This window comes from Trachinotus anak, unplaced genomic scaffold (assembly GCF_046630095.1).
Source record: "Trachinotus anak isolate AG129_WGS33_773 ecotype Australia unplaced genomic scaffold, CSIRO_AGI_Tana_v1 ptg000016l, whole genome shotgun sequence".
In the NCBI taxonomy this organism is placed as follows: Eukaryota; Metazoa; Chordata; class Actinopteri; order Carangiformes; family Carangidae; genus Trachinotus; species Trachinotus anak.
The window spans coordinates 1907063-1931909 of record NW_027273867.1 but is presented as its reverse complement, the minus strand read 5'-3'; the positions used below and the strand labels follow the sequence as shown (position 1 = coordinate 1931909).

The 24847-nt window shown below is 40.6% G+C and overlaps 1 protein-coding gene across 4 annotated transcripts in view; it reads right to left on the bottom strand.

The window, feature by feature from the left end:
- The window catches only part of phf14 (PHD finger protein 14), a 96415-nt gene that overhangs the window by 25450 nt on the left and 46118 nt on the right, over positions 1–24847 (bottom strand). For 2 of the 4 annotated variants that reach the window (XM_071499587.1, XM_071499588.1), the window contains exon 17: positions 7888–8005. In XM_071499587.1, the coding sequence (XP_071355688.1) occupies positions 7888–8005 (118 nt within the window). Of the gene's footprint in view, positions 1–7887; positions 8006–21107; positions 23303–24847 lie in introns of those variants that run through there. The other 2 variants (XM_071499590.1, XM_071499591.1) reach the window with 1 other exon arrangement.

Below are 24847 nucleotides of genomic sequence, written 5' to 3'. Positions count from 1 at the left end.
TTTCTACCCCACATTGAAAATTACTGTTCAAATTTCCATGAAACTGGCTGTGTCCATTCATGGTTCTCATGAACAGCTAATGAATCCTAATGTTTTTGATGATCCTCTTTAGAGGTCATTCCATGCCACCATTTCCCACCATACATTATCAGCAGAAAAAGTCCATGAAATTAAATTGATGTGATTTGATGTTCTTGCTCTTCAAAACATACTGTACATTTTCAGCATGTATAATAATTTTACACTAATATTTGCTCCATATATTTATATTAAAATACTTAAGTATATCTAGGTCAAAGTGCAGGTTCTGAGTCATATGCATATATGTAACAGTACTGTTGGGAATGCTTTAAAATCTGAAGGGTTTCACAGATTTTGTGTCATTAAGTATTAGTGTTCTGTTTAAACATGCAAACATATATCAAAGTATTTGTAAGTTCTGGCAAGGGCTGATTAAACACGACTGGACCCCAGGGTCCTCTGAGAGACTCTACTGTCTCTTCAGGCTGCCAGTAAGCACATCTCCAAACAATTTGTGTAATTCGAGTGTCCTCCTCCTTTAACTACTGCTGTTAAAAGCTGTTACCTCTGTTCCACTAGCTCTTATTCTAGCATTTATACGATTTATACTTTAAGACACTTGATCTGTTGTATGCAAACGTCAAAGAGGCTTATACTGCTTCAGCTCTACCACCACTTGGCAGATCAGACCATAATCTGTTTTTTCTTCAGCCTTCCTACAAACTCTGAGTGCTGAGGCAGGCTGCAACCACCTGCTGATTCAGGAACTGGAACCTGGAGTCCATCGTGTCTCTAAGGGATTGTTTTGAGTGCACAGATTGGAATGTACTGTTGGAGTCACAGGAAAATGAGAACAGCAAGAACACTGATTTTGATAGAATGGCTGACTGCACCACAGATTACACAAATTTCTGTATGGACACTATAATACCAAAAAGAACTGTATGCTGCTTTCCAAACAACAAACCCTGGATCACCAGTAACATCAAGACCCTCCTCAACCAGAAAAAGGAGGCCTTCAGGGTTGGAGACAGGGAGAAGTGTAGGTGTGTGCAACATGAGTTGAAGGGGAGATTAAAGACCAAAGGAAGGTAGAGAGGAAGCTGCAACACAACAACACTAGCGAGGTGTGGAAGGGGATGAGGACCATCACTGGCTATAGAGAGAAGAACAGCCAGGCAACATCAGGTGATGAGGACAGGGCCAATGAGTTCAACCAGTTCTACAACAGGGGTGACACAGCCTCACCTGTTCTCTCTCCCACTGCTTCAGCTGCAGCTTCTCCTACAGCATCTCCTTTACACTGCTGCAGCTGCAACTTCGACACTTGTGTCATGTCTCCTGTCCCTTACAAAGGATGAGGTCAGGCTGAAGATCAAGAGGCTAAGTCCTGGAAAGGCAGTCAGCCTGGATGGTGTGTGCCTGAGGCTGCTTAAGGAATGTTTAGCTCAGCTGGCCAAGCCTCTCCAGAGAATCTTCAACTTAAGTCTGCAAACAGAGAGGGTCCTGGTCCTGTGGAAAACATCATGTCTTGTTCTTGTACCTAAAGTAGGATGCCCGGCCAAGATAAATGACTATAAACCGATGGACCTCACATCACACATCATAAAGACCTTGGAGCGGTTGCGTTTCCACCTTCTGAGGCCACAGGCTGAACACGCACTAGACCCCCTATAGTTTGCTTATAAGAAACATATTGGAGTGGATGGCCCATCCTAACTTGGACAAGCCAGGTAGTTATGTGAGGATTATGTTCCTTGATTTTTCAAGTGCATTTAACACGACCCAACACCCCCATTCTCAAAGACAAGCTAGAAGGGATGGGTGTGGATCCCTCCTTCAAGTCCTGGATTGTGGATTGCCTCATAAGACGACCACAGTATGTCAGGCTGGTAACTGTGTCTCAGTGGTGGGATTCAATGGACAGTGGTGAGCAGCACTGGTGATCCACAGGGGACTGTTCTGGCTCTGCTCTCGTTCACCCTGTACACAGCAGACTCTAAATACAACTCTGAGTATTGCCACAGCCAGAAATGGCACAGCTATTGTGATGTGTATCAGGAATGAACAGGAAGGAGAGAACAGGGATCTGATGATGGCCCTCAGTGAATGGCCTCCTTCTGAACACTTCCAAGACCAAGGAGATGGTCATTGACTTTTGCAGGTCTAGGCCCACCCTTCAACAAGTCAATGTTCAAGGGAAGGGCATGAGGTGGTGCGCACTTATAAATACCTAGGTGTGCACCCGGACAGTAAACTGGACTGGCCTTTGGCCACAGATGCCATCTACAGGAAGGGGTGGAGCTGGCTCTTTTTCCTCAGGAGGCCACTCAAGGACAACCAGAAATGTGTCCAAATCAACTTCAGCATTGTCATGGCTGTATGTTTCGGGTTGTTGTCCTGCTGAAAGGGGACCCGTTGGCCCAGGCTCAGGTTATGAGCACTCTGGAGCAGGTTTTCTTCAAAGACCTCTCAGTGTTTGGCTGCATTCATCCTTCTCTCAGTTCTGACCCATCTCCCCTCTGTCCGTGCTGCTGAGAGCCCCCCCATAGCATGATGTTGCTACGACCCTGCTTAGCCATATGGTATTAGCCAGGTGATGAGCTATGCCTGGTGTCACCAGACATAGTGTCTGGAGTTCTGCTGTCATATGCCTTTTACTTTAAGTGGCTTCTGCCTGGTTGACAGAGTGTGGCTGAGATGGTTGTTGTTCTGGTAGGTTGACCAAGGCCCTTCTTGCCCATTTACTCAATTTAGCTGGACGGCCAACTCTGCTGTTAGTTGCATGCTATCTTGATGAATTTTAATTACAGCTCCCAATGCAAGTTATCTATGGCACTAAGGTTCTATGAAATCTGGATGACCACCATAGAGGTAATAATTGTTTTACAGTTTTTAAAATATGCTTTCCTTTTTAGATAACACAATTAATCTGCCATTGCAAGGAATACTATTGAGTGGAACCACAATCAGATGACAATATAATAAAGTGATTCTAGGTATAATTCTCTAACTGAAAAAAGTGGTTATAGTTTTATGACAAATGTCAACATAAACTATGACTAAACATATCATATAAACATACCAAGAAGCCTGAAAAAACTCTGCTGTTTTTGTCTTAGCAGAACTGTGCTGTGGTTCATTAGATGTTTGACTGGGATCCCAACTGACAGGAACTAACCCTAAATCCCTTTCTGGATATAAGAAGGCAGATCTGATACTGGCACATGGTGATGGACACATGCTGACATTCATGTTGTCTTCATGAGTTCCTAAATGGTATGAACTAGCGGTCACCTATGCCAAAGAGCAAAGATGACACCATCAGCTTAGCTAAGGTTGGAGTAAATTATTCTGTTGAATATGTTACCAAATATATTACTATGTGTATATATACTACTAAAAGTCAAATAAAAACATAGATGGCACCGAAGTTGTATATTCAAGCAAAAACAGACTAATACAACATTTTAAAACAAATTTGATTTTTATGTGGTTATATGGTGACCACTGAACATTGAAAGAGAGCTTTAACCTTTTGGTTTTCTTCAAAATTAAATGTTTAATTCCTGTGATTCAGCATTTCTACTGTGGCTTTTATAATTAACTTCCCCATTCCCAGCATCAATCAGCCCCTATTTTCCACAAAGATAGAGCCCAGTAGGACAGACTACTTGTTTAAAGTGAGATGGAAATCGGGATACATTTATCAATTATGTTGAAAGGCAGTCAAATGTTAGGCTTCATTGCAATATAATTCAATAAAAACAACCAAACAGGTAGAAAAGTATTTTTTTTTAAAAACAGTTCTGCAGGGATGATGTGATGTTGATGTGTTTTCTAATGGAAATTAAATCCTGATTTTAAAGATCTATTTTTAATGCAGACAGGTACTGTACTGTATTTTATTTATTGATTCTCAATTTGACAGAATTACAGTAAGTTAAAGGAGACTTGCAGTAATATGCTAGAGTGTTAGCTTTGGGCTTCACAGGAAATAGTGCAACAATAAGTGGGGAAGCAGGAGTCAAATGGAATTTAACCCATGTGTTCCTACATTTTTCTTTAGCAGAATTTTATGTCTACTCTATTCTATGTGTATGTACAAACATTTGTATCAGCTACATGAGAATAAACAGTAAGAAATTGAAATTTCTGTACATTCTGTGTCACTTTAGGACAAAATCTTAAAATTTCAGACTAAGATAATGTCGTTCAGCATGTTTTGACTACTTTCAAATGTAGCCAGGAAACCAGACCAGCATCCGAGTTTTTCCATCCTTCCTGAGACAGGTTGGGCCAATCACAATCATGAACAACATTAGGTGACTGGATGAACCATCTGTCAATCACCATCTATCATGGGCTAACTTTAACCAATCAGATTCTGCATCCTTCATGCATCCTACATAACGTGGGGAAGACAGTATTAAGTCAGTATTAAATGAACTAGACAGTGTATTTTCTCTAAAAGAATAGCAAAAAACTGCACTTACAGATTTACTTATGAGAAAGATGGGTGGTAAAAGCTTAACTGACCGACTGGCCATGCTTGTTGCCAAAGGATAGATAAAGGAAGCGCCCACTCTGTGAATCACTGCCTTGTCGCTTGGACTCTGCTTGGACTCCATGATGAAGCAGAAATATGCAACTTATATTTAGCAGCCCGGACTCCTGGCTGCTGAACAGAAAATGGCAAGACATATTGGCATCCAAGGTTTCCCAAGAAAACCTTATGGGAACTGTCGTGGATGAAGTTCACCTTACATGCAAATGCCTACCTAATCACATTATGTCAAATGCCTGTTATGTTTAACTTGAAGCCATATGAATTGGCTGTTAGGATTAGCATATTGATGCTACACCATCACAGCTCCACTTTTGATTCTGTAGGCTGCTTAGACATTTTGGTCTGCAATTGTTAATAACGCCCCTTGGAAATCCAAAATGAGCTAACACGTTCCAGAAATCATTGGCACATGTGAAAAGCCTGTTTCTATATCATTACCATGAGCAGCACCAAGATTCATTCATTCAAAACATCCACTGGAAAACTCTTACTGATTCCATAATTGTTAATAGGCACAAATTCAACTTCAATGGCACACTACGGTATAGACTATGAATATTTAATCAACCATTTGTTGTCTTCCCATTACAACATTACACATTTAGGAGGGCCTCCATGTTGTTTCTACTCCACTTGGGAATGAATCAGGTTTGCCTTGCATGTTCCGATGAATTCACAATGTTACTTTCCGATCATGTTATTTTGACACCTGCTGACCCCTGGACAGTGCTGTGTTTGTTCTGTATTGTAGAAATGAGGAGTCCAGCAAATGCTTGCTGTCTTTCTTTCATGTGTCCAGATGAGGTGATAGCAACATTTAAAGTAACTTTAAGTAGCTCAGTCTGTGATCTCAGCACATTGTACATCCTGGTTCACATTATACTGTTTACTGTGTAGTGGTCACACCTGGCCTGGCATCAGTCACAAGCCATTAAAGAAGTTCATAGTAAGGACATGCAGAGTTATCACTGTGAAACTGACACTTTCTTACTCTTCCTACCATCAAACTATCACACTGATAGGAAACAGAGTTAAAGGACCCTTCTTCCACAAACAGACCAGCTTTTAGCAGGTCACATAGACATATACAGTCAGACCATGGGTCAAAGGGTCATCTCCAGAGGATCAACCAATGCACACAAGATTGCAGTCAACAACCAGATCCTCCATTTGTGTAACACTAAGATTGAATTGGTATTTGATTCTTACTAATATAGGAAACGTAACCACCAAAAGGACTGTGATTAACACTAAAGTGTAAATCCTGGACTCTGTGTCTCTCTCTCTCTCACACACACACGCACATGCACGCACACACACACACACACACACACACACACACACACACACACACAAACACACACAAACTAAGGATTCCTCCTCTTCCTCTGTCCCTCTTTATATAAAAGAATCATAAATTTGCCACATCCCAATCCATTTTAATCCAGGAGTAACCAACTGTTTACTCCTCACAGACACAGATCTGAGTCAAATTATAAAATCAACCATCAAACTATTCTGTAACCAGTGTGATGTTTTGTATAATAAGTCAATCCTGAGAGCTGAGATGCACCACATAGATTTCAAGACCATATCTGTCATGTGACCATAGTGTCAGCATCCTTCACAAAAGACACCACAAACGACCACAATGTCTTGAAATGAAAGGAGAACACGGGTAACCTCCCTGAAATGTGTGCCAGCCCCCAGGGGATAAAACTGTTGTGATCATGTCACATGCTGCTTTTGCCTTTTGGCATCTGTTGATTTGCTGCTGCTGTTGGCTCGGTGCCAGTCTTCTTTATCGTTTTTGTGCACATGCTCTTTGTTCTCTCTTCTTCCACATGCTCCAAGTCATTTTCCCACATATGCAATCTTTTATTTTTATAAGCCAGGTCAAAACCAACTGAATCAAGCAGCAGAAGTGCCTCAGAATATTTTTGTAACTTTTTAAAATATCATCACTGGTTCAATTTTTGCTGATTTTATGACAGTTTTAGAGTCACCTGACCAAAGCCAGTCCCCTCTAAAGTTAGGCCTATCTAAAGTTAAGTAACTCGAGCATTAACATGATCTGCCCACTACCGTCTGAGAGGCCTAGAAAGAAATCAAGAGTGCACCAGAAAGAGAGTCTGCTGGCAGACTTCATCTGAAGCTGAAAACACGGACAGACACCGGCAAGAACCATCGCCTGGCAATGGAACGACGCCCCTGGGAAGATCCACCCAGAGTCACTGGGCTCCGCTCTGCTTTGGTTTCCAGCCGGATCTCCAGCTACAGCGCAACTCACAGTGGGCGAGATCTTAACATTCTGTTTACGACTGGGTTGATGTTGACATAAAATAATAATGAATCATCAGATTTCATTTGTAGTAGTAGCTTATCATTTAGTTGTATAGCCATATGTGTGAAGAGCCTCATCATCCTGCTGATTGTTAGACATTGCATTTACCTTGTAAGTAGTAGTGTAGTTAATAAATCAGTCATTGTCCTGTTGAGTTACTCTGAATTAGAGACTGGAGATCCACTGAATCAAGAAGTCATGGTTTCTGATATTAGACTGATGAATTGAATTTATGGATTAATAAATGTTTGTCTCTGAAGAGACTGGACTGGTGCCCCATATAACGAGGATTTCAAATTATAATATTTTGGCCTTGGTACGCTACACATAAAGGAAGCCAGAGGCAGAGATTCTGAAAACGGTCTATAACCACTGACAGATGCCCTGCAACAAAATCCAGTATTAATGCTAATTCCATTGGTTCAGCTAATAAAAGGGAGCTATAGCTAAATAGTTAATTTAGACAATTTATATGTTTTGACAACAACAAGGCTAATAATGGGGATGTCCACCTTGGAGAAGATTGAATGCTCCCAACTTGGATTTCTGATTCCCAATGTCCAATTCTGTTCACGCAGTGAATGCAGCATAACAAGAGAGTAATGTATGTGGTGCTGAGGTCACAGCTGAGGGCTTTTACACTATTAGAAGAGATATAACAAACTATTGTCAGTGTCCTCCCATACAGACATTTCAGAAATCAAATGATTGTACCGACACTGTCAGTTGGTACCAAAAAATAATAATAATAAAAAAAATCACTATCACTACAGAAAAATGCACAAAATGTTAATTCCTTTTTTTTGATAGTTATAATTTAACCAAACAAGCACACGAGCCAAAACAAACACAAAGGATGTACACGCTAATCTCTTGGCAGGCTGGCCAAACCCCAAACTGAATCTTTCCTCTGTTGCATTCAGACATGCACACAAACTGTACACACACTCACCTTGGAGGAGGATGTGTCACACTCTTGGCAGATCCAGCCATATCCTGTCTGCTTGGGGGATTTCTTCAGTGGGGGGTCCAGACACCCAAAGTGATAGCAGAGCCGGCACTCATCACACCTGAGGCACAAACAGGAAGGACAGGTGTTACATGTCACATAAATAAAAGCACCGTCTTCCTTCAGTGATGAGGCCAGCTCAGGAGCAATGATGGATGATGACAAGCAGCCATTTGTCAGTCAGTCAGACTTTGTTAATGCATTCCAAAGTCCCTCTAATCAGTCCACTCCCTTGACCTTACGCAGCCAATGACTGTCCAATGGTTCGTATCAGCGACCAGATAAATACAGGCCTTGTTAGTGTCAGATGCATGTCTGTCAAGACTGCCTCTGTCCTCAGATGAAGCAACGTGGGTCAGACCACACACACACACACACACACAGGAAAACTTAAAAAAGTACTGTATGCCTGCAGAAAATGATTACCATGCTTAAACCTAGAGGTTGCACTTGTGTATGTCTTGAGTTTTAAAAGCATAAGCAGATAATTCAGCAACCGGGTTTCGCATCTGAAACAAGCAAGGCAGCAAATATTATCCTAAACTGTCCAGTTTACGGCACACACAGTGCATTCAAGTATTCAGAGCCCTTGATTCAAGTTTTGTAGCAGCCTCTCGAAGACATTCACAAAGTTTGGCTGTGTGCTTAGGGTCACTATCCTGTTGGAGGGTGAAGCTTTGGCCCAGTCTGAGGTCCTGGACCTCAGGACCAGGTTTTCATCAAGGATCTCTCTGTAGTTTTCTCTGTTCAGCTTTTCCTCAACCCTGACCAGTCTCCCTGTCCCTGCCACTGAAAGACACCCCTACAGCCTGATGCTGCCTCCACCATGCTTCACCGTTACGATGGTGTCAGTCAGGTGATGAGTGGTGACTGGTTCCCTCCAGACACGACACTGAAAAATGAGGCCACATAGTTCAGTCTTGGTTTCATCAGACCAGAGAATATTGTTTCCCACAGTCTCAGAGTCCTTCAGCTGCTTTTTAGCAAACTTTCACTGAGGAGATGCTTTGTATGGACAGATGGCCATAACACCCAGATCAGTGCAGTGCTGCAGGGATGGTTGTTTTTCTGGATTTCTGGCAGGTCAGAAATGTTTTGGCCAGTTGTCTGCAGTTTGAGCAGTTCCATGGTCCAAATTCCCACATAGCTGCAGTCAAAAGGTGTGTCACACAGCTTGTTTTTGAATGGCTGGAGCAGTATTTTTGTTGGAGCTAAAACTAAAGCACAGCCGAGACTGATGGGTAAGTCATTAGTTTTGCAGGTGTTAGCTCATAAATCAAGTTCTTGACAAACTAAAATTCTGACCTGTTGATGGCGCTTGAAGAAAAGTCAGATGCTCACCAAAATCACTAGCAGACACTAATATCTATGCCATGGCAATCCATTCAATATACGTTGAAATATTTTTATTTATATAAAAGTTGTTCATTTCATTTGAATACCTTTAAAAGTTGCTCTTGAAATAACTCTGACAAACGCTGCAGTATAACACCTCACTGTCGTAAATTAAATGTGTTATGGCAGGTTTCTTTGCACTGCAAATCCACTCTTATTCATGTGTCCTGTAATTGATCTAAAACTCTGTCCTTGCTCAAGTCTTGAAAAGTCTCTTTGAAGCTTACAGTCGTTACTGTCTTGTTGACTTTCTCTCCCTGTCTTCAAACCCCTCATGCTGTCCTTCTTTCCCCAGTAATGGAGATGAATAGAGAGGGTTCGGGTTGACCTCCCTGTCTGTTACTGCTGTTATCAGATTTTCACTGAAGAATGTGAATCTCCTTCATTGATTAGGACATAACTGGCTCTAATTGTGGTGCGTGTGTGTTTACCAGGCTCGGGGAGCTTGTTGAAGGGCAGTCAGCCTCATAAATGATTAAAAGAAAAGTCTTCTCTCTTTGCTCTACAGTCACAGGTCATTTTCCTGTTGTTCAGATAGACCCAGCAGTATTGACTCAACTTCCTGTTGTTGGGTGTTTTATGAGCCTTACTGAGTTATTGACATTTTTTGACAATTTATTTTCTGTCAGTCAACTAATCAATTAACCTATTTCTTGTTTCAGCACTAGCCCACTATGCTGCTACAATTATAAAGCAGGTCTGAGTCATTCATTATCTTTAACTGACCTGAATCAGAAATTTATAACAATATTTCTTACGGTGCTTGACAACATATCATATTGAGTAACTTCGCAAGGAGTCTTTAACAATGTTAAATTTATGAATGTATTTTATCAAGTTAATTACACAAAAATATAGAAATGAGGGGAAATTCATATACAGGGTGAACAGGAACGGAGCCAGAATGGTCCCCTGAGGAGCCCCAGTGCTGCTCACCACTGTCCCTGAGACACAGTTACCAGCCTGATGTACTGTGGTCGTCTTGTGAGGTAATCCACAATCCCAGGAAGGAGGGATCCACCCCCATGCCTTCGAGCTTGTCTTTGAGAATGGGGGGTCAGATGGTGTTAAATGCACTTGAAAAATCAAAGAACATAATCCTCTCGTAACCACCTGACTCTATTTTAATATTCAGTGTGGCCTCTGGTGGTTGGTGACAGTAAAGTCACAATCTATACAGGCAATTGAGTTTTTACTCAGTACAGCCACATTGTAATGAATGAAGGTTCTCATGGTGTAGAGATTGTAAGTGTTGGGAAAACAAGTAACGAAAGCAGGCAAAAATCAGCAGCTGTGTGAGGCACAATATGAGGTCTATTTCAGTTCTTTGGTCCAGAGTGAAATATCTTTAATGCGTGTAGGACAGTTATTACTGCTGCCCAGAGGATTTGGTGATCCTCTGACTTTTTCTCTAATTCTACCAGGAGGTCAAAGTCACTTATTCTGTGAATATCTCAACATTTACTGCGTGAACTAGCAAAAAAAAAAAAAAAAAAAAATCACACAGACATTTACTGTTGCCAGAGGATGACTCCTGCTGACTTTTCTGATCCACTGACTTTTTTCTCTAGGGCTCGGATTAGATTGCCATGAAATTTGATTCAGATTTTCATGTTTCTCTTGGGATGAAATGTAAGAACTCTGGTGACCCTCTGACTTTCTATCTAGCGCCATCATCAGGTCTGTCTGAATACCTGCAAGACTCAAAGCATACCCATAAACCTCAGGTGCTCATTACGTTTAGTATTAAACACACAATATGTGATTCTCTGCCATTAGGGCTCTCAATCAGAACAATGCCAAAAGACACCAGAACTTCACCACCATTTCCATCACTGCAGTCAGTGGTTTGGATTCCTTCAGTGTCACCTGAACGGTGGTTTTTACAGGGAGCTGAATTATAGTATACTATCATTAACTCACCAAAATAAATAACATTGGTCTGGTCTTTTCAGACATTTTAATGCATTACTAACACGCATGCTAACACACTAAACTAAGAACCGTGTCCATTACACCTGCTAAACATCAGCATGGTAGAACTGTAACTGTGAGATCAGGAATGTATTAAGAGAGCTGGAAATGGGTCCAAGCTTCTACTTGCAAAACTTTCTCAGAGCATAGAGAAGTGATTTTAAAGTGACTGACGTCATCCCAATGTAAAGTGTCTGAGCCATGTGGAGCTGTGCAGAAGTAAACAACATAGAACAAGCTGATACAACTTGATCACTTGTGCACATGAATTATTGTCTATTAGTAGTTTGTATTAAAAACAAATGAATAATTCTGGTGTTAAATTTGTGATGCTGTTTTAGAGCATTGGTAGCTATTCAAGCACTGTGTACAGGGCTGCACTATTAAATTAAGTTAATAATATCTCACTGTAACTGCTGGGTTGCTAAGGACTATTTTGATTGGTCAAGGTCAACTGCCATCGGCTCCTGCTCCCTATAACTACAAGGAAACTAAAGGATAAGTGGGTACAGCTAACACATATTTGTTTTCATGTTTAGAAATATCATGTATATCTATTTTTCTTTAGGACTTTTGGTACAAAAAAAAATACCTCCAATGAGAAGTGACACTGGGTTGTGTGAATTAACCAGATTAACGGGGAAATTTGTTTATAGAAAGACGCCGCCTCCATTTTATTGGTGTAGAGGCAAAATTCGGAGATAGACAACCCAAGAAATATCAAAGAAAAAACCCTCCAAAAAACAAATAAAACTGTGTACATCCGTACCACCAGAGATAAGAGAAAGAAAAATGTTATTTTTTCATGCCGTAAAGCAGAGCAGCATGAGCAGTGCTTCCTCTGTAATCATTTTTTTAAATGAGTCCAAGGTTTGAAATACAGAATGTTTAAGCAGAATATACCTTACAGGTGGATGAACAGAATTGGTTAAACTGTTGAATGAACCTATATTTGAGATATCCCAATATATGATTTTAAAGGACCCATATATAGTTATTCAGTGGATCTCCAGTCTCTACTTTGATAATTGTTACATGATGTTTTCTTCCTAACAGACACATCACTGTCACTCCTGAGCCCTGCTCTTCACCTCAGTCAGTAAAATGAGAAATCAGCAGGTGGTCGCTGCTCCTCCACACTGATTCTGTTTCATTTGGTTCGGACTGTTTGGCCCTTTCAATGCTTTGGTTTCAGGATGAATATCATGAAATCATGTTATACGCTCTTTCCAAGAAGCTGTCTGTATATGATTTATTGCTGTCTATCCAGTGTTTTGAGATCAACTACTAATCCTCAACAATGAAGCCTGCTTCGTGTTGGATGTGTGTGCTGAAAGAAATTAGGCAGTTTGATGGTAACATAGGACCGAGCACACCTTCCATCTAAACGTGGAGGAGTCAGCTGTTTGTTGAGGGTCATTATGCATTCCTTTGCTTTAAGTCAGTACCCATGAGGGCAGTGACTATGACCAAACCTCCATGCACAGTGAATGCTTTGCATGCAGTTTCTAATAAACTTTCCAAACATTGCAGCAAACACAGTGTCATCTACAGATATCTTTGTGTTCCTGTGGTGTCAGTCTGCCATGTTTTCTTCAGGTATCAGTGTATTCCTGTTCATGTTTATATTTCTGTGTTATTTACTAAGTGGTCATTACATGCACTGTTGGTGTGTGAATTACTGAGTGATGGATAGTTAGTTAGATAGACTCCTATATATCTAAATATATATATATATATATATATACAATTGAACTATATCTTTTTAAAATATAGTCTATTTAAATCTAGCCATACTGAAGGTATGAAGGCTACTAGGCTGATATATTTCTATTGTACTTTTTCTATATTTTCATGTCTGTATCTCTGTGTATTGAGTCAGACAATCAGACGGGTTTTATATAACCTGAGAGCTTAGTCAGATATGTAAAGGCAGGGACACACATAATGAATATGAGTAAGAATGTGATATGTAAGAATTCTAATCATTAGTCTGTCTGATAACAATTTTTTTTGTTATATTTGTGACTGATGTCAGCAACCAATGATGTGACTTTTGTGCAGCCTGAGAGAGCTGTACCTGTAAATAAATAGCTTTACCTGAAGTTACATTTGTTATACAAATTCACTCATTCTCAACCCAAACTCTTTGATTCCTTTTGGCCTTTTTGGCCTCTTCAGTGTGAATATCACTGTGGACGAAACCACTGGTGTTCTTGTGGGATTTGCTGGGGTCATTTACTGCCAGAATAATACAGACAGCTTAAGGTCTGTACTCCTTCCTGTCTGTCAAAGACTAAAAGATCGGTGCAAGTTGCAGGAAATGATCCACGTGTGGTTTATGCAGTCACTGAAGGTTTCAGCTGGTTTTCTGGTTTATCCCAGTCTCAAACCACTTTATCTGGAGGGAAAGTGAGCACACTTAAAATGTTGACAGTCACTTCTTCTCACTGTAGGAAAACTCTGTGGGTGTGCAACTGTGGTAAGAACACTAGGCCAGGGTTGAACTAGCAAGTCAGTCTGTTAACAAACTGTCATGAATGTTTTCAACAGACACTCTAGGTAATGATTTTACCAGTCACCTTTGTTTTCCTCCAAATACATTTGGCTAAGCTGGCGGTTTGTGTGGGCTCACTACCTGTGACTGTTTCTGGCTACGCTGACAGCATGATCCCAGACCTCAGCAATTAACTTGGTGACTTGTTATCACTAAGAATGATGGCCAAAAATGTTGTAATAAACCAGAATTATCCTTTAAGTAACCAACAGAACACAGTGGGTACTCCACTGCTATGTAGACTGAGACTAGCCAAACTCTAATTAGCATGAAGTTATGGAATGCAGCCCTCTGGCACTAGACTAAGAAAAGCTGTGAAACAGGTGTAATGATACACCTGTAGTGTTTACACATTAAGCATGGTAGATTTACTAAAATCAGAGCAGAAATTTAATTGGCATAGATAATTGGCATCTTATGAGTTGTAGGGGCATAAGCAAACAGCTGCTGCACATTAACACAAATATGCTGAGGCAGGTGGATCTCTCCCCCACACTTACACTGAAACACTGAAACACTGACACACACACACACACACACACACACACACACACACACACACACACACACACACACACACACACACACACACACACATAATCTTGGATGGGCTGAGCATGCGTATCTGCCTGGAAACAATGGGAATTTAAAGTGCCCTCTGGCTACCCAGTGAATAGATGACATATGACCAAGGTGTGTGTTCTCCACTAATGAGCACACTCCCATTGTTGCACACAAACCGGCAATTGATTTCACATGAATCTCCATCCTAAGTTACGCTGCTGGAGAGTGTTGAAGACCTTCCGAACTTCACAGGAGTGCTCTTTTCATTTAGCAAAACTGTGATGACTACACCCCTGCGTCCCTAAGTACTACACCTTAATGAACACTTTGTAATGGCTGTTGTCTGTTGTGGGGAAGCTCGCTGGGCTAAACCTCTTCCTCTTTTTCTGCAAAACGAAGCTTGGACAGTCCACCCACTCACAGTAACACAATCACAGTCTGTAGGGACCTGGTATTCCAGCATTTATAACACATTCCAACAAATATCAGTTCTTTTCAATGTGTATCTGTACGCCGACAGATACAGGACAAAGTCTGGAAGCAGGGGAAACTGCTTATCCTGCTAATCTGTTAAAAGTCTTAAACAACTCCTCAACTCTTGTTTTATATTGTATATCCTAAGACTAAATTTCTCCAGTTGAAAGAGTAGGTTTAATTCACTTGTTCCTCTGATCAATGTAGATATCAACCAACTAATTTTACTTAATATGTGTGTGTGTGTGTGTGTGTGTATGTGTGTATTTATACACACACACACATATTAAATAAAATTAGTTGGTTGATATCTACATTGATCAGAGGAACAAGTGAATTAAACCTACTCTTTCAACTGGAGAAATTAGTGTGTATAAATACACACATACACACACACACACACACACACACACACACACAGACACACATATATGAATTATAGGAAGGAATTAGAGGTTAGAGTTACTCTGTAATTGAGTACCTACCAATTCACCACTATGGCCTGATATTGAAGGTTATGCCAAAGTTTCTTAAGTATTTAACCAAGATGCAGTACCAATAAATATTCACTACATGGTGCATTCATCTAGTGGCTATTTGTCAGTGTCTTTTGTAAATTCCAATGACTGCCAATGATTGACAGTGTGTGGGATGTCTTAGTGTAATATTCAGTTTTGTGCAAGAATATAGACACAGAAAAAATACACAAACACATTTATTCCACCAGACATTTCAGTCTCATTTGGTGATTTAATTTATTCTGTTGTGTCAGAGACATTCTCAACTAAAAACAAGATTTAGAGTCTACGGCCATGGGTTCAGCTCATGCTGACCTCAGCAGCATAGTGACATGCTCGCAATGACAATGTTAACAAGCTGACGTTTAGCAAGTGATGCTGACAATGGATGCAATCAAATTTCATGGCAATCCATCCAATAGCTGTCAAGACATTTCACTTAAATCACACATCAACCTCAGAGTGGTGATAAAAAAAGTCACAGGATCACCATCTACATACACTGTCAACAATAATAAACTGTTCCTTGGCGACTACAAATGTTTGTGCAAAATTTCATGGCAAACCATCCAATATTTGGGATATTTCAGTCCGGACCAGAGAGATGGTCTGACTGACCCTAACCATCCCCAGAGCCACACTGCTAGTGTCACTAAAATGAAAGCTTAAAGAAAAGGACTTTTTGGAGCATGTTTGCTTGATTAATTAATTAAAATGTGTCTAAGCCCAACACATACACCTGTAATGGTTTCTGTTTGCCTGTCCCGCCTTAGGTCCATGTGGTACCTTCCTTGCTCAACCATCAACATGCATTCAAAAACCTCTAAAAAAATAAAAAAAATAAAAAAATAAAAGTGAGGAACCATTTTAGCAGCACTGTGCCTTTGGAGGACGGTACATTTGGACCCTCGCTGGCTGATCTGTGTAATGTAGCCGGTGTTGCTCTGAGTCTCTCAGACAGTGTCTGAGTCACCTGCTACGACCAGCCTATATCTGCTCCCAACACTGCCCTTGCACACACAGCCACTCCAAGGTCCTTGATGTTATCAAAGCAATTTGACCCTGCTTTAATCATTGGGAAAATTGAGCAACCCCCCCCCCCCCCCACCAAACCATCACCACCACCACCCATACCCCACTTTGTACGTTTGAAACTGACAAATCCAATCACTCATAAGAGAGGTTATTGATTGATGTAATCTTATTGGAGGTGAGGTGGTGGCGGGGACATGATTGATTGCTTTTGTCTGCTACACATGTTGCTCTCAGTTGGCGATTCGTGTCCGCTTTCATCTGGCGTTTAATCTCTGTGTGAAGTTCTCAGATCCTCCCTCCCCTTGAGCATCACCCCAGGACCTGTCCTTGCTGAATAAGGCTGATGGCCCACAAATCTAAGATGACGTTGTTCGATCTCATCCAGCGCTTCAAAATCACTGTCACATTACTTTCCAGGTCTCATGAAGAGCAAGAGTCATCACTCGAGGAACCAAAAAGAGCCTCCATTTATTCACATACCCTGCAGAAATATTCACTGATGTATCACTACAGCTAAAGTAAATCACACTGATGAGTGCGAAGATGAAACTTTATTATATTGAAGCTGTTAAACAGAACTGAAAATTATCCCCCGTAGGAGGGGATGTTCTGCAGACCTTGGGTAACATTCCCAAAAAGTTCTCTAAAGATATGGAACATCCCGAACCTTTGGGGTCCTTCCCAAAATATCCTCTTTTGGTCATGGAAGTGCTGAACTTTAAAAATCCCTATATGACTTTAAAGACGTCATGCGAAAGAGGACTTTCAAGATGTAAACAGGCAGTTCCCATAAAGTCCCTAGTTGGTCATATCAAAAATGTTTTGTTGAGGACTTAATCGTCACTTAATCACTTAATTTGCATATGGGCTTAACCAAGCTAAAAAGTGTACATTCCCAGAATGTCTAAATCACATTGCCTTGTAAGGTTCGGATGATCACAAGGCAGAGTTTTTTAAAGGGTTAGGGGGACATTTTGGTGGACATTCAGGTTCTTGGAAAGTTTTGCAAGACCATAGCAACTAGTTCCTTTCAAGAATACCACAGTCCTAATCCTCCCACCTTTGTCAGTAGGAGGGTATCAACAAAACCCCAGAGTGTATTGAACTGTGTTGTGTTTCATTTATATTTAACTCAAAAGAAAGAATTTTTCTCTAAAAAGTTACATAGTCTTGCTTTAGGTGTGAATATATCAGTTAAATGTGAGGAAGTGGTGTTTATCTGTTGAGGGCATCATCAATTCTGATTAGCTTCTCTGTGCCTGAACCCCCAGAGGAGATACTGAGAAAAGCTTTGGTTTCCACGTTCTCCATTGCATTATAACAGAAACAATGACAAAAATCAACAAGACATAAATGAAACACTTAATGGAGCTTGTTGCTTCCCTACTGCTTTGTACCCACAGTTATGGGCCCATGCACTGACGGTGGGTTTTTGGCTTTAAAAACATCTTTTGTCTCCAACAACACTGGTGTCTGAAACCAAGCGGCTGAAACAAGGCAGTGAATTTATCACAAGTGAGCAATGCAATTACCTTGGGAGTGGCCACGTGACAGAAATCAATATGACACAAAGCACTCAGCCATTGACTCTCATCCATGACAAAGTGCGCTGGTGTCTCTCTATAGTAAGGAGTGGATTATTGGACTTTGCAAACCCCCTACTTTTTGATTTAGTGTTGGGTCATTGCAACATTATAAAAGAGCCATTGTTTTACAAGAGGGGGAAGTAATGTATTGACTGCTGAAGTTGCACCTATGGAGAAAGTGAAGTCAGAGCGACTACCTTTATTAGCTCATCTGGACACAACTCATTCACAGCTGGAAAGGAGGGGATGGCGAGGGGAGTGATCTCTACAGCTCTCACCTGGTGCTTTATGTATGACTCAAGTTTCTCATGTTTGCCAGCAGGGGGCCTCAGTGAACTGGGTACGACACTGTAGAAGAGTTGATTTCAGCAGGAGGTCTACGTCCTCACCTCTGTGGGACAAACTCAAGCCCTGATCTCGCCAGAGACACTGTCGACTCAATTGGTACCCTGCTGCAGAAATTCCATTCAAAATACATGCAGCATGTAGCACACTGCATCTCCTTTAAAACAAGTCTGTGATGAGGTAGTCAGTTAAGATATAAGGCAGCTATAGAGTTTTTGGGTTCATGTTCTGTGTGTAATGATTAAAAATTGGTGGAAACACAGTGCAGTTAAGGGAGGATAAGACAGAAACCATTTACGGAGGAGGAGAAGTCAGGGCATGTACCTCAGGAAGTATTTGAGCAGTCCTACAATGTGGCAGAATCGGTGGGATAAAGAGAAGGGGAAAGAAGCTGGGGAGTAATAGATTTTAGCTGCTTGGCCACACTTCCCACACAGCCCCAGTCTTAGCTCTTGTGTTTTCTGTTTTAATAGGGGGAAAAAAGGTGAAGTCAGCAAAAACAAAATGCCACCATTAAATCATCTCCCCGGATCCAGTGTCAGAGCAGTAATGGGAAATGCACTCATCATTGGAAAGGTTACTGCTTTCCAGAACCTCCCTGTTAGCTTTTCTCTCTCTTTATCTCTTGCCCCCTTCTCTTCCTGCACCTAGTGGTGTCAGTCTCATGCCCTGACCAGAAACCAGCTGCGGCCAAGCTAATCTCTGGTTTGCCGGCTGCTGTTCAGTCCCTAAAGGCCACGGGGTTGGGGATAAGGGATTAGGGCATCTAGAATTTGGCACAGTCAGTCGGTTCCATCTTGTGGAGATGCCACTAAATGATGCTACCTCCACACTGAAAACCAAAATGTGTCGCTTTCTGTCTTCTCCCACGATTGCTTAAAGAACAAAGAGTGCCCACCCACTCGAAGGCACTGTGTCTTTTTTACACTATGTTACCAAATTTAATGTTGGCTTTTGGGGTTGCCACCTTTGATGTGTGGAAAAACCGGGAAACTAATCTGATTTTTTTTTTTCGCGGTGGTGTGGGGGGTGTTATATGTTGTAAGTCAGAGGGACCACCTTTATTAGCTCATCTGGACACAACTCATTCACAGCTGGAGCGGAGGGGAAGGGGAGGAGAGTGATCTCTACACTGGCTTTTCACACGACTTGTTACGACGTCCTCCTCATCCATCTCTTCCCTATTTCACCACACTGACAAAATATGATTATTTTAATTTTTTTTTTAACTAACATGCTTGCTAGCACCCGTTTCATCCCCTCTGCTTGAATTGACATTGGGGTTGTGGATGTGGATGCACATGTCAGTTGCTGGGCAATAAGATAAACTTTTGTATTTCTGCAACCAATCAAAAAAACGTAAAGCCAATCATCAATGTTGCACCTGTTTTCCTATGTTTGTAGGCTTGGAGAACAGAATAGCAGTGGAAGGAAACATTTGAAACCATGAAATCCTAAATTAGAAGTGCATTTTCACAAAAAAAATGGGACAATTTGTGTCCCTGGAAAGAATATTAATTTTCTGGGACAGTCACTCAAAAAAGAGAACACCCCCGGAAAACCAGGATGGGTGGCAACCCTACTGGGGATAGTAGCAAAAAAAAGCACAATTTAACAAAAAAATTTTTGCATGAGGTCTGCCAGCCACATATATTGGCCTTCATGAGTAGAAAGAGTTTAAAGGTCATGAAATGTGTCTGAAAGTTGCAGAAAATTACCAGGAGGGAGACCTGGTGCTAAAATTTCCAAGAGCAGTGATGAACCACCATGAAATTTGTTGTAGATCATTCCTAATAAGTTTCAGGTGACCCCTTGAGGTTGTCTTTACTCTCCTGTAAGATTAGAACCTGACCACTGCATTGCTCCTTGACATTTATTCTACAATCTATAGAGACCAAAACCGTTTTTTGTACCAGGCTGTAAACATGTTTATTTCTGCTGTAAAGTTGGACATTTTAACATGGGAGTCAAAGGGGTTTGACTCTCTTTTGGAGCCAGACTCTAGTGGCCAATCAAGGAACTGCAGCTTTTGGCACGTCCGTGTAGGTTTCATTTTTCAGCCTCAGAGGTTGCTGCTTGCTTGCACCGCAGCCTCTATTTTGCTTACATTTGCTTCGTAAAGAGACGAGATGGATCCAAAGCAGCCCTCAAAATACACTATGAACTACTTCTCGAATAAAACCTTTTTAGAGTTTTTAGGGGAGTGCCTACATTTTTAGCACATGGCACAAGTGTGTGTTTGTATTTTTTCTTTTCATTTCACATCACTAAAATATATTATTTGCCCAGTGGGTTTTTGCATAGAACTGTATGTTTGGCTCTTACCATCTGTGTTGTCATATTCCAATATGATACACACACACACACACACACACACACACACACACACACACACACACACACACACACACACACACACACAATTACAGAATTATTGTGGAACCCATCCAATCATTATCATTCGTCTTTTGGCTGTCAGCTTTAGTATTCCATGTTCTAAACCTAATTTTCAGGGGTCTTTTTATTCTATGACAAGAGTCAAAGAATTGGACTGTACTCTGTGTGTGCCGAGAAGCAACATTTCCCAACAAGAAGGCCACTTCCCAGGTGATAAATCACAGATGACAGAGGGCATTACACGCACAAACGGACTGCCGCTGCCGCACCTTTAGAACGATTAATTAGCTGGCTGACACTCATTTATCACTGCGGCAATAAGGTGAAAAAGTCAAGAGTTTATTAAAGCTCTGCTTAATTTTCAAGAGCTATAGGCCAGAGGCTGAGACACTTTACATACACAACAGGAGCAACATTCATATTCTTACTTCATACAGTATCACAGTAACACAGTTCACAATTAATCTGAAATATTCCCTTAAGAGCATGTCTGTAAACAAAGCTAAAGAAATGTTTGGCAATTAAAAGAAGATATGGTGGTTGCTTCAAGACTACATCACAAATCAGAGTTCAACTCTGTTCACAACACAAGCTTATGATATATGATCAAGTCCATACGCACAAAAAGAAAAGACGTATGTTTGGCCTCTTCAATAAATACTGTACACATAGTCGCACTACCTGGCATTCAAATTCTACAAGACCACACCACTTATTTTCAATTTTAAATTATTATACAGATCTGGGTAAATAGATACAACCATGCATTGTATAATTGACACACAGTCTTTGAGACTGACTGAGTATGAGTGATGAAAAAGAGCTGGTCAGGAGTCAGCAAGTCATTCTGCACCAAGGTCTCATCTCTTAGGACAAACCCACTGTGGTGTTGTTTGTGGACACACACCAGAGAGGCAAAAAGCAGTAAAACTGTATGGGTTTGGCTGCTCCCAAAAGCATGCATATTGGGTCTTGGATGGGCAACAGAGTGACACATGAGGGCAGAATGTGACACTTGTCATGAGCCCTGACAGAGCTGCAAGCAGCTGTTGTTTTGACGGCACTGACTATGGGCCACCAGGGACATGGAGACAAAGCTGGAGTTCTGTCTGAAGACACGTCAGTTTAACTGTCACTTCAAGATATGGAGACAGTGGAAGACTTCTAAATGCCTAAAGACACTAAAGACTAATATTTAAGTGCTATCATCACTAACTACACTAGTTTGTTTATACTACAGATGATTTATGGCAGCATTACTCTACTGACACAATGGACAGACCAGAAACAGTTAACTTTTCAATCAACAACACAGACTTTTCTTAATACTTCTGGTCCACCACTTATTTGAAAAAACACAACACAACACTCACATCTAAGAAGGTTCAACTCTGTCAGTAATTAACCAAATTTGCACTGAAATGCTTAAGAATTACTGGCTGGTAGATTACTTCAATCATTACTGCTGATTGGCCATGATGAGAAGTTGGACAGGGAGGCAGAGCATCAGCCCAGTACCAAGAAAAGCAATCTGTTGATCGAAAATACCTCACAGTATTTCGCTTATTTCCTAAAGAGTGAAGAAGCCAAACAAACTTAGCTGCCGTATGAGCAGTGAAGAAGCTCATCAGCCTTAGATCAAATAAATACGCACAACAGCCAGATTTGAGCACGATCTGAAAGATAAAATGGGTTCCTGACCTTCCTGGAAAACTGCAACTACATGGAAACCACTGCATCTTCAGAGGAGGCATGTTGGAAAACTGTGACTGTAAAACTTCTGCTTGTCTTTCAGATTAAATGGACTCCATGGCAATCTGACTCCATTCCATAGTTGATAGACCCTTGGTTTATACTAAAGATTGCTCTCTTGCTGTCTCATATAATGCCACAAATATCCTATTTCAAAATAAAATACATCACATTCAGGAAGTAATTATGACATACCATAGAACTTCTTAAGATTACAGGACTCAGTGTCTAATAAAAGACATATATGGAGCAGTTGTATCTATCAGTTGGCTCTATGATAAGCTCTTATGTCATTAGGCTACATAAATAGAACAGTATTGTGTTTATTTGCCATTTTTAACACATAAACTGTATAAACAGATAACCCTTTTCTTACCTAGTCAGAACCTTGTAGATGCAGACCTTTGCCTCGATGCAAATGAAGCCATAATTGTTAAAAAATGATCCCATCAACCAAGTTACTTGTAGTGTGTACAAGCATTTGAGAGTCTAAACATTATCCAAACATTACTTGCTGAAAGCAACCGTTCATGATTTGAATTCCATAATTTAGATTCAGACAGTTCTGCTCAATTTTCGTTGGACAGTTGTTGGTCCAGTTTGGATCAGAGGTGGTTGCGGGGCGGTGTGACGGTCTCATTCTTCAGCCTGACCCGAGTGCCATTCTTCAAACGCCTCAATTTGCCTCTCTGTCTCTAAGCCAATGGTCATCTGTCCCGAGTTTTTATGGGAGGTGAGGTGGCTGCCCGGGCTCTCACAACCTGTGCAATGCAAAGATAGAAAGAGTCAGGGCAGCACACCTCACACCCCGACCAGCAACCCTCACAACGTAAACGCTGCCTCAAGAGCACAAGAAAAACAGAAACACTTTGGTATTCAAGTGTTCAGCTTTTTTTCATCTATTTCCATGATACTGGTCTTGCCATGGGCATGGTATCATTTTCAGAAACCTGTACACAGCATCGCTGCATCGATGTAAATGAAGTAGTATATAGTTCCTTGTGCAGATTAGATTTTACCTTTGCTTTTAGCTTCACCTGTCAGCTATGTAAAGTAGTACAAAAGAAACTAAATTAAAAAGTGAGGCAGGCAAGTGAAACTTTGTTATAAAGGAGAAATCTTAAGTATCCAAGTCTCAAATAATATGCCTGCATGAACAAATAAAGGCCAATTGATAACAACGGCAAAAATACTGGGGGATGGTGGGTGGTGAAATGACCTATCTTACATCTAAAACTCAGCATAATGTACATTATGAAAGCATTAATTTCATAAGTAAGACAACAGAGTCATGTCATACTCAAAAACTGGCTCAAATGTGGCTCTGAGTTCCTCCATTTTACAACAATACGTTCACACAATAATTCCAGGGGCTTCGACCTTTGATGCTGCCTTTGTATAATTGTTAAAGATAGAAAGAAATGGCAAAGTCATTGGAAGGCAACATGTCGTGCAGATATTCAACATTAAAAGCCTGCCTATAAATGAACAAATCTGCAACACATAATTTTACTGTATTGATTACTCCTTTGATTATTTTCCTGATTAACTGATTTCATCCTTTGACAGAAAAAAACATCTGAAAATAATGAAAATATCCTGGAGTCCAAAGTAATATCATCACAAAATGTTACATATTTTTGCTTGAATAACGACTTAAATAATTATACAGTTATGAAAATAGTAGGAAATACATTTTCTGCTGACTGATCAGATGTTTAAATTAATCTGGGAAGTGTTTTTCTCACTGACTGAAAAAACAGCAATGTAGATGCAGTTGGGATTAGCTTGTGAGTGACAGTGTTTCTGTTAAAAACTCATATCAGAGTGGTTGGTATGGTATGACTGTTGATAAAGCCATGGCAGTTGTGCTGTAGAATGTACATTGTTCTGAATTTCTCAAGACAGTATGTAGAGATGGAGGAAGTGTTGTGGATTGGAGTGGATTTGTAAAGTTGGAGATGCCGTTGATGGGAAAAAGGAATATTAGGTAATAAATGTCAGTCTTTAATACATTGGTCCTGAGAATCTATGGTTAAGCAATATGTAAAATGGAAAAATGTTTCAACATAACAATTCAAAAAGTCATAAACAGGATCACGTTGAAATAAGCCGTTTTCAGGGAGACAGTGTGAAATTCATGAAGTGAATTCTGTACAGTCAGAGGTGAGACAGGAGAAAATTTTCAAGTGAGAGATTCATCTTGACAATGGGCTGACAAGGTGCCTGGTGTGATCTAGATTTTTTTCTACACAGAATTCCAATGTCAAAGAAGAATCATGTTTATTAGATGCCTGACACCTGAG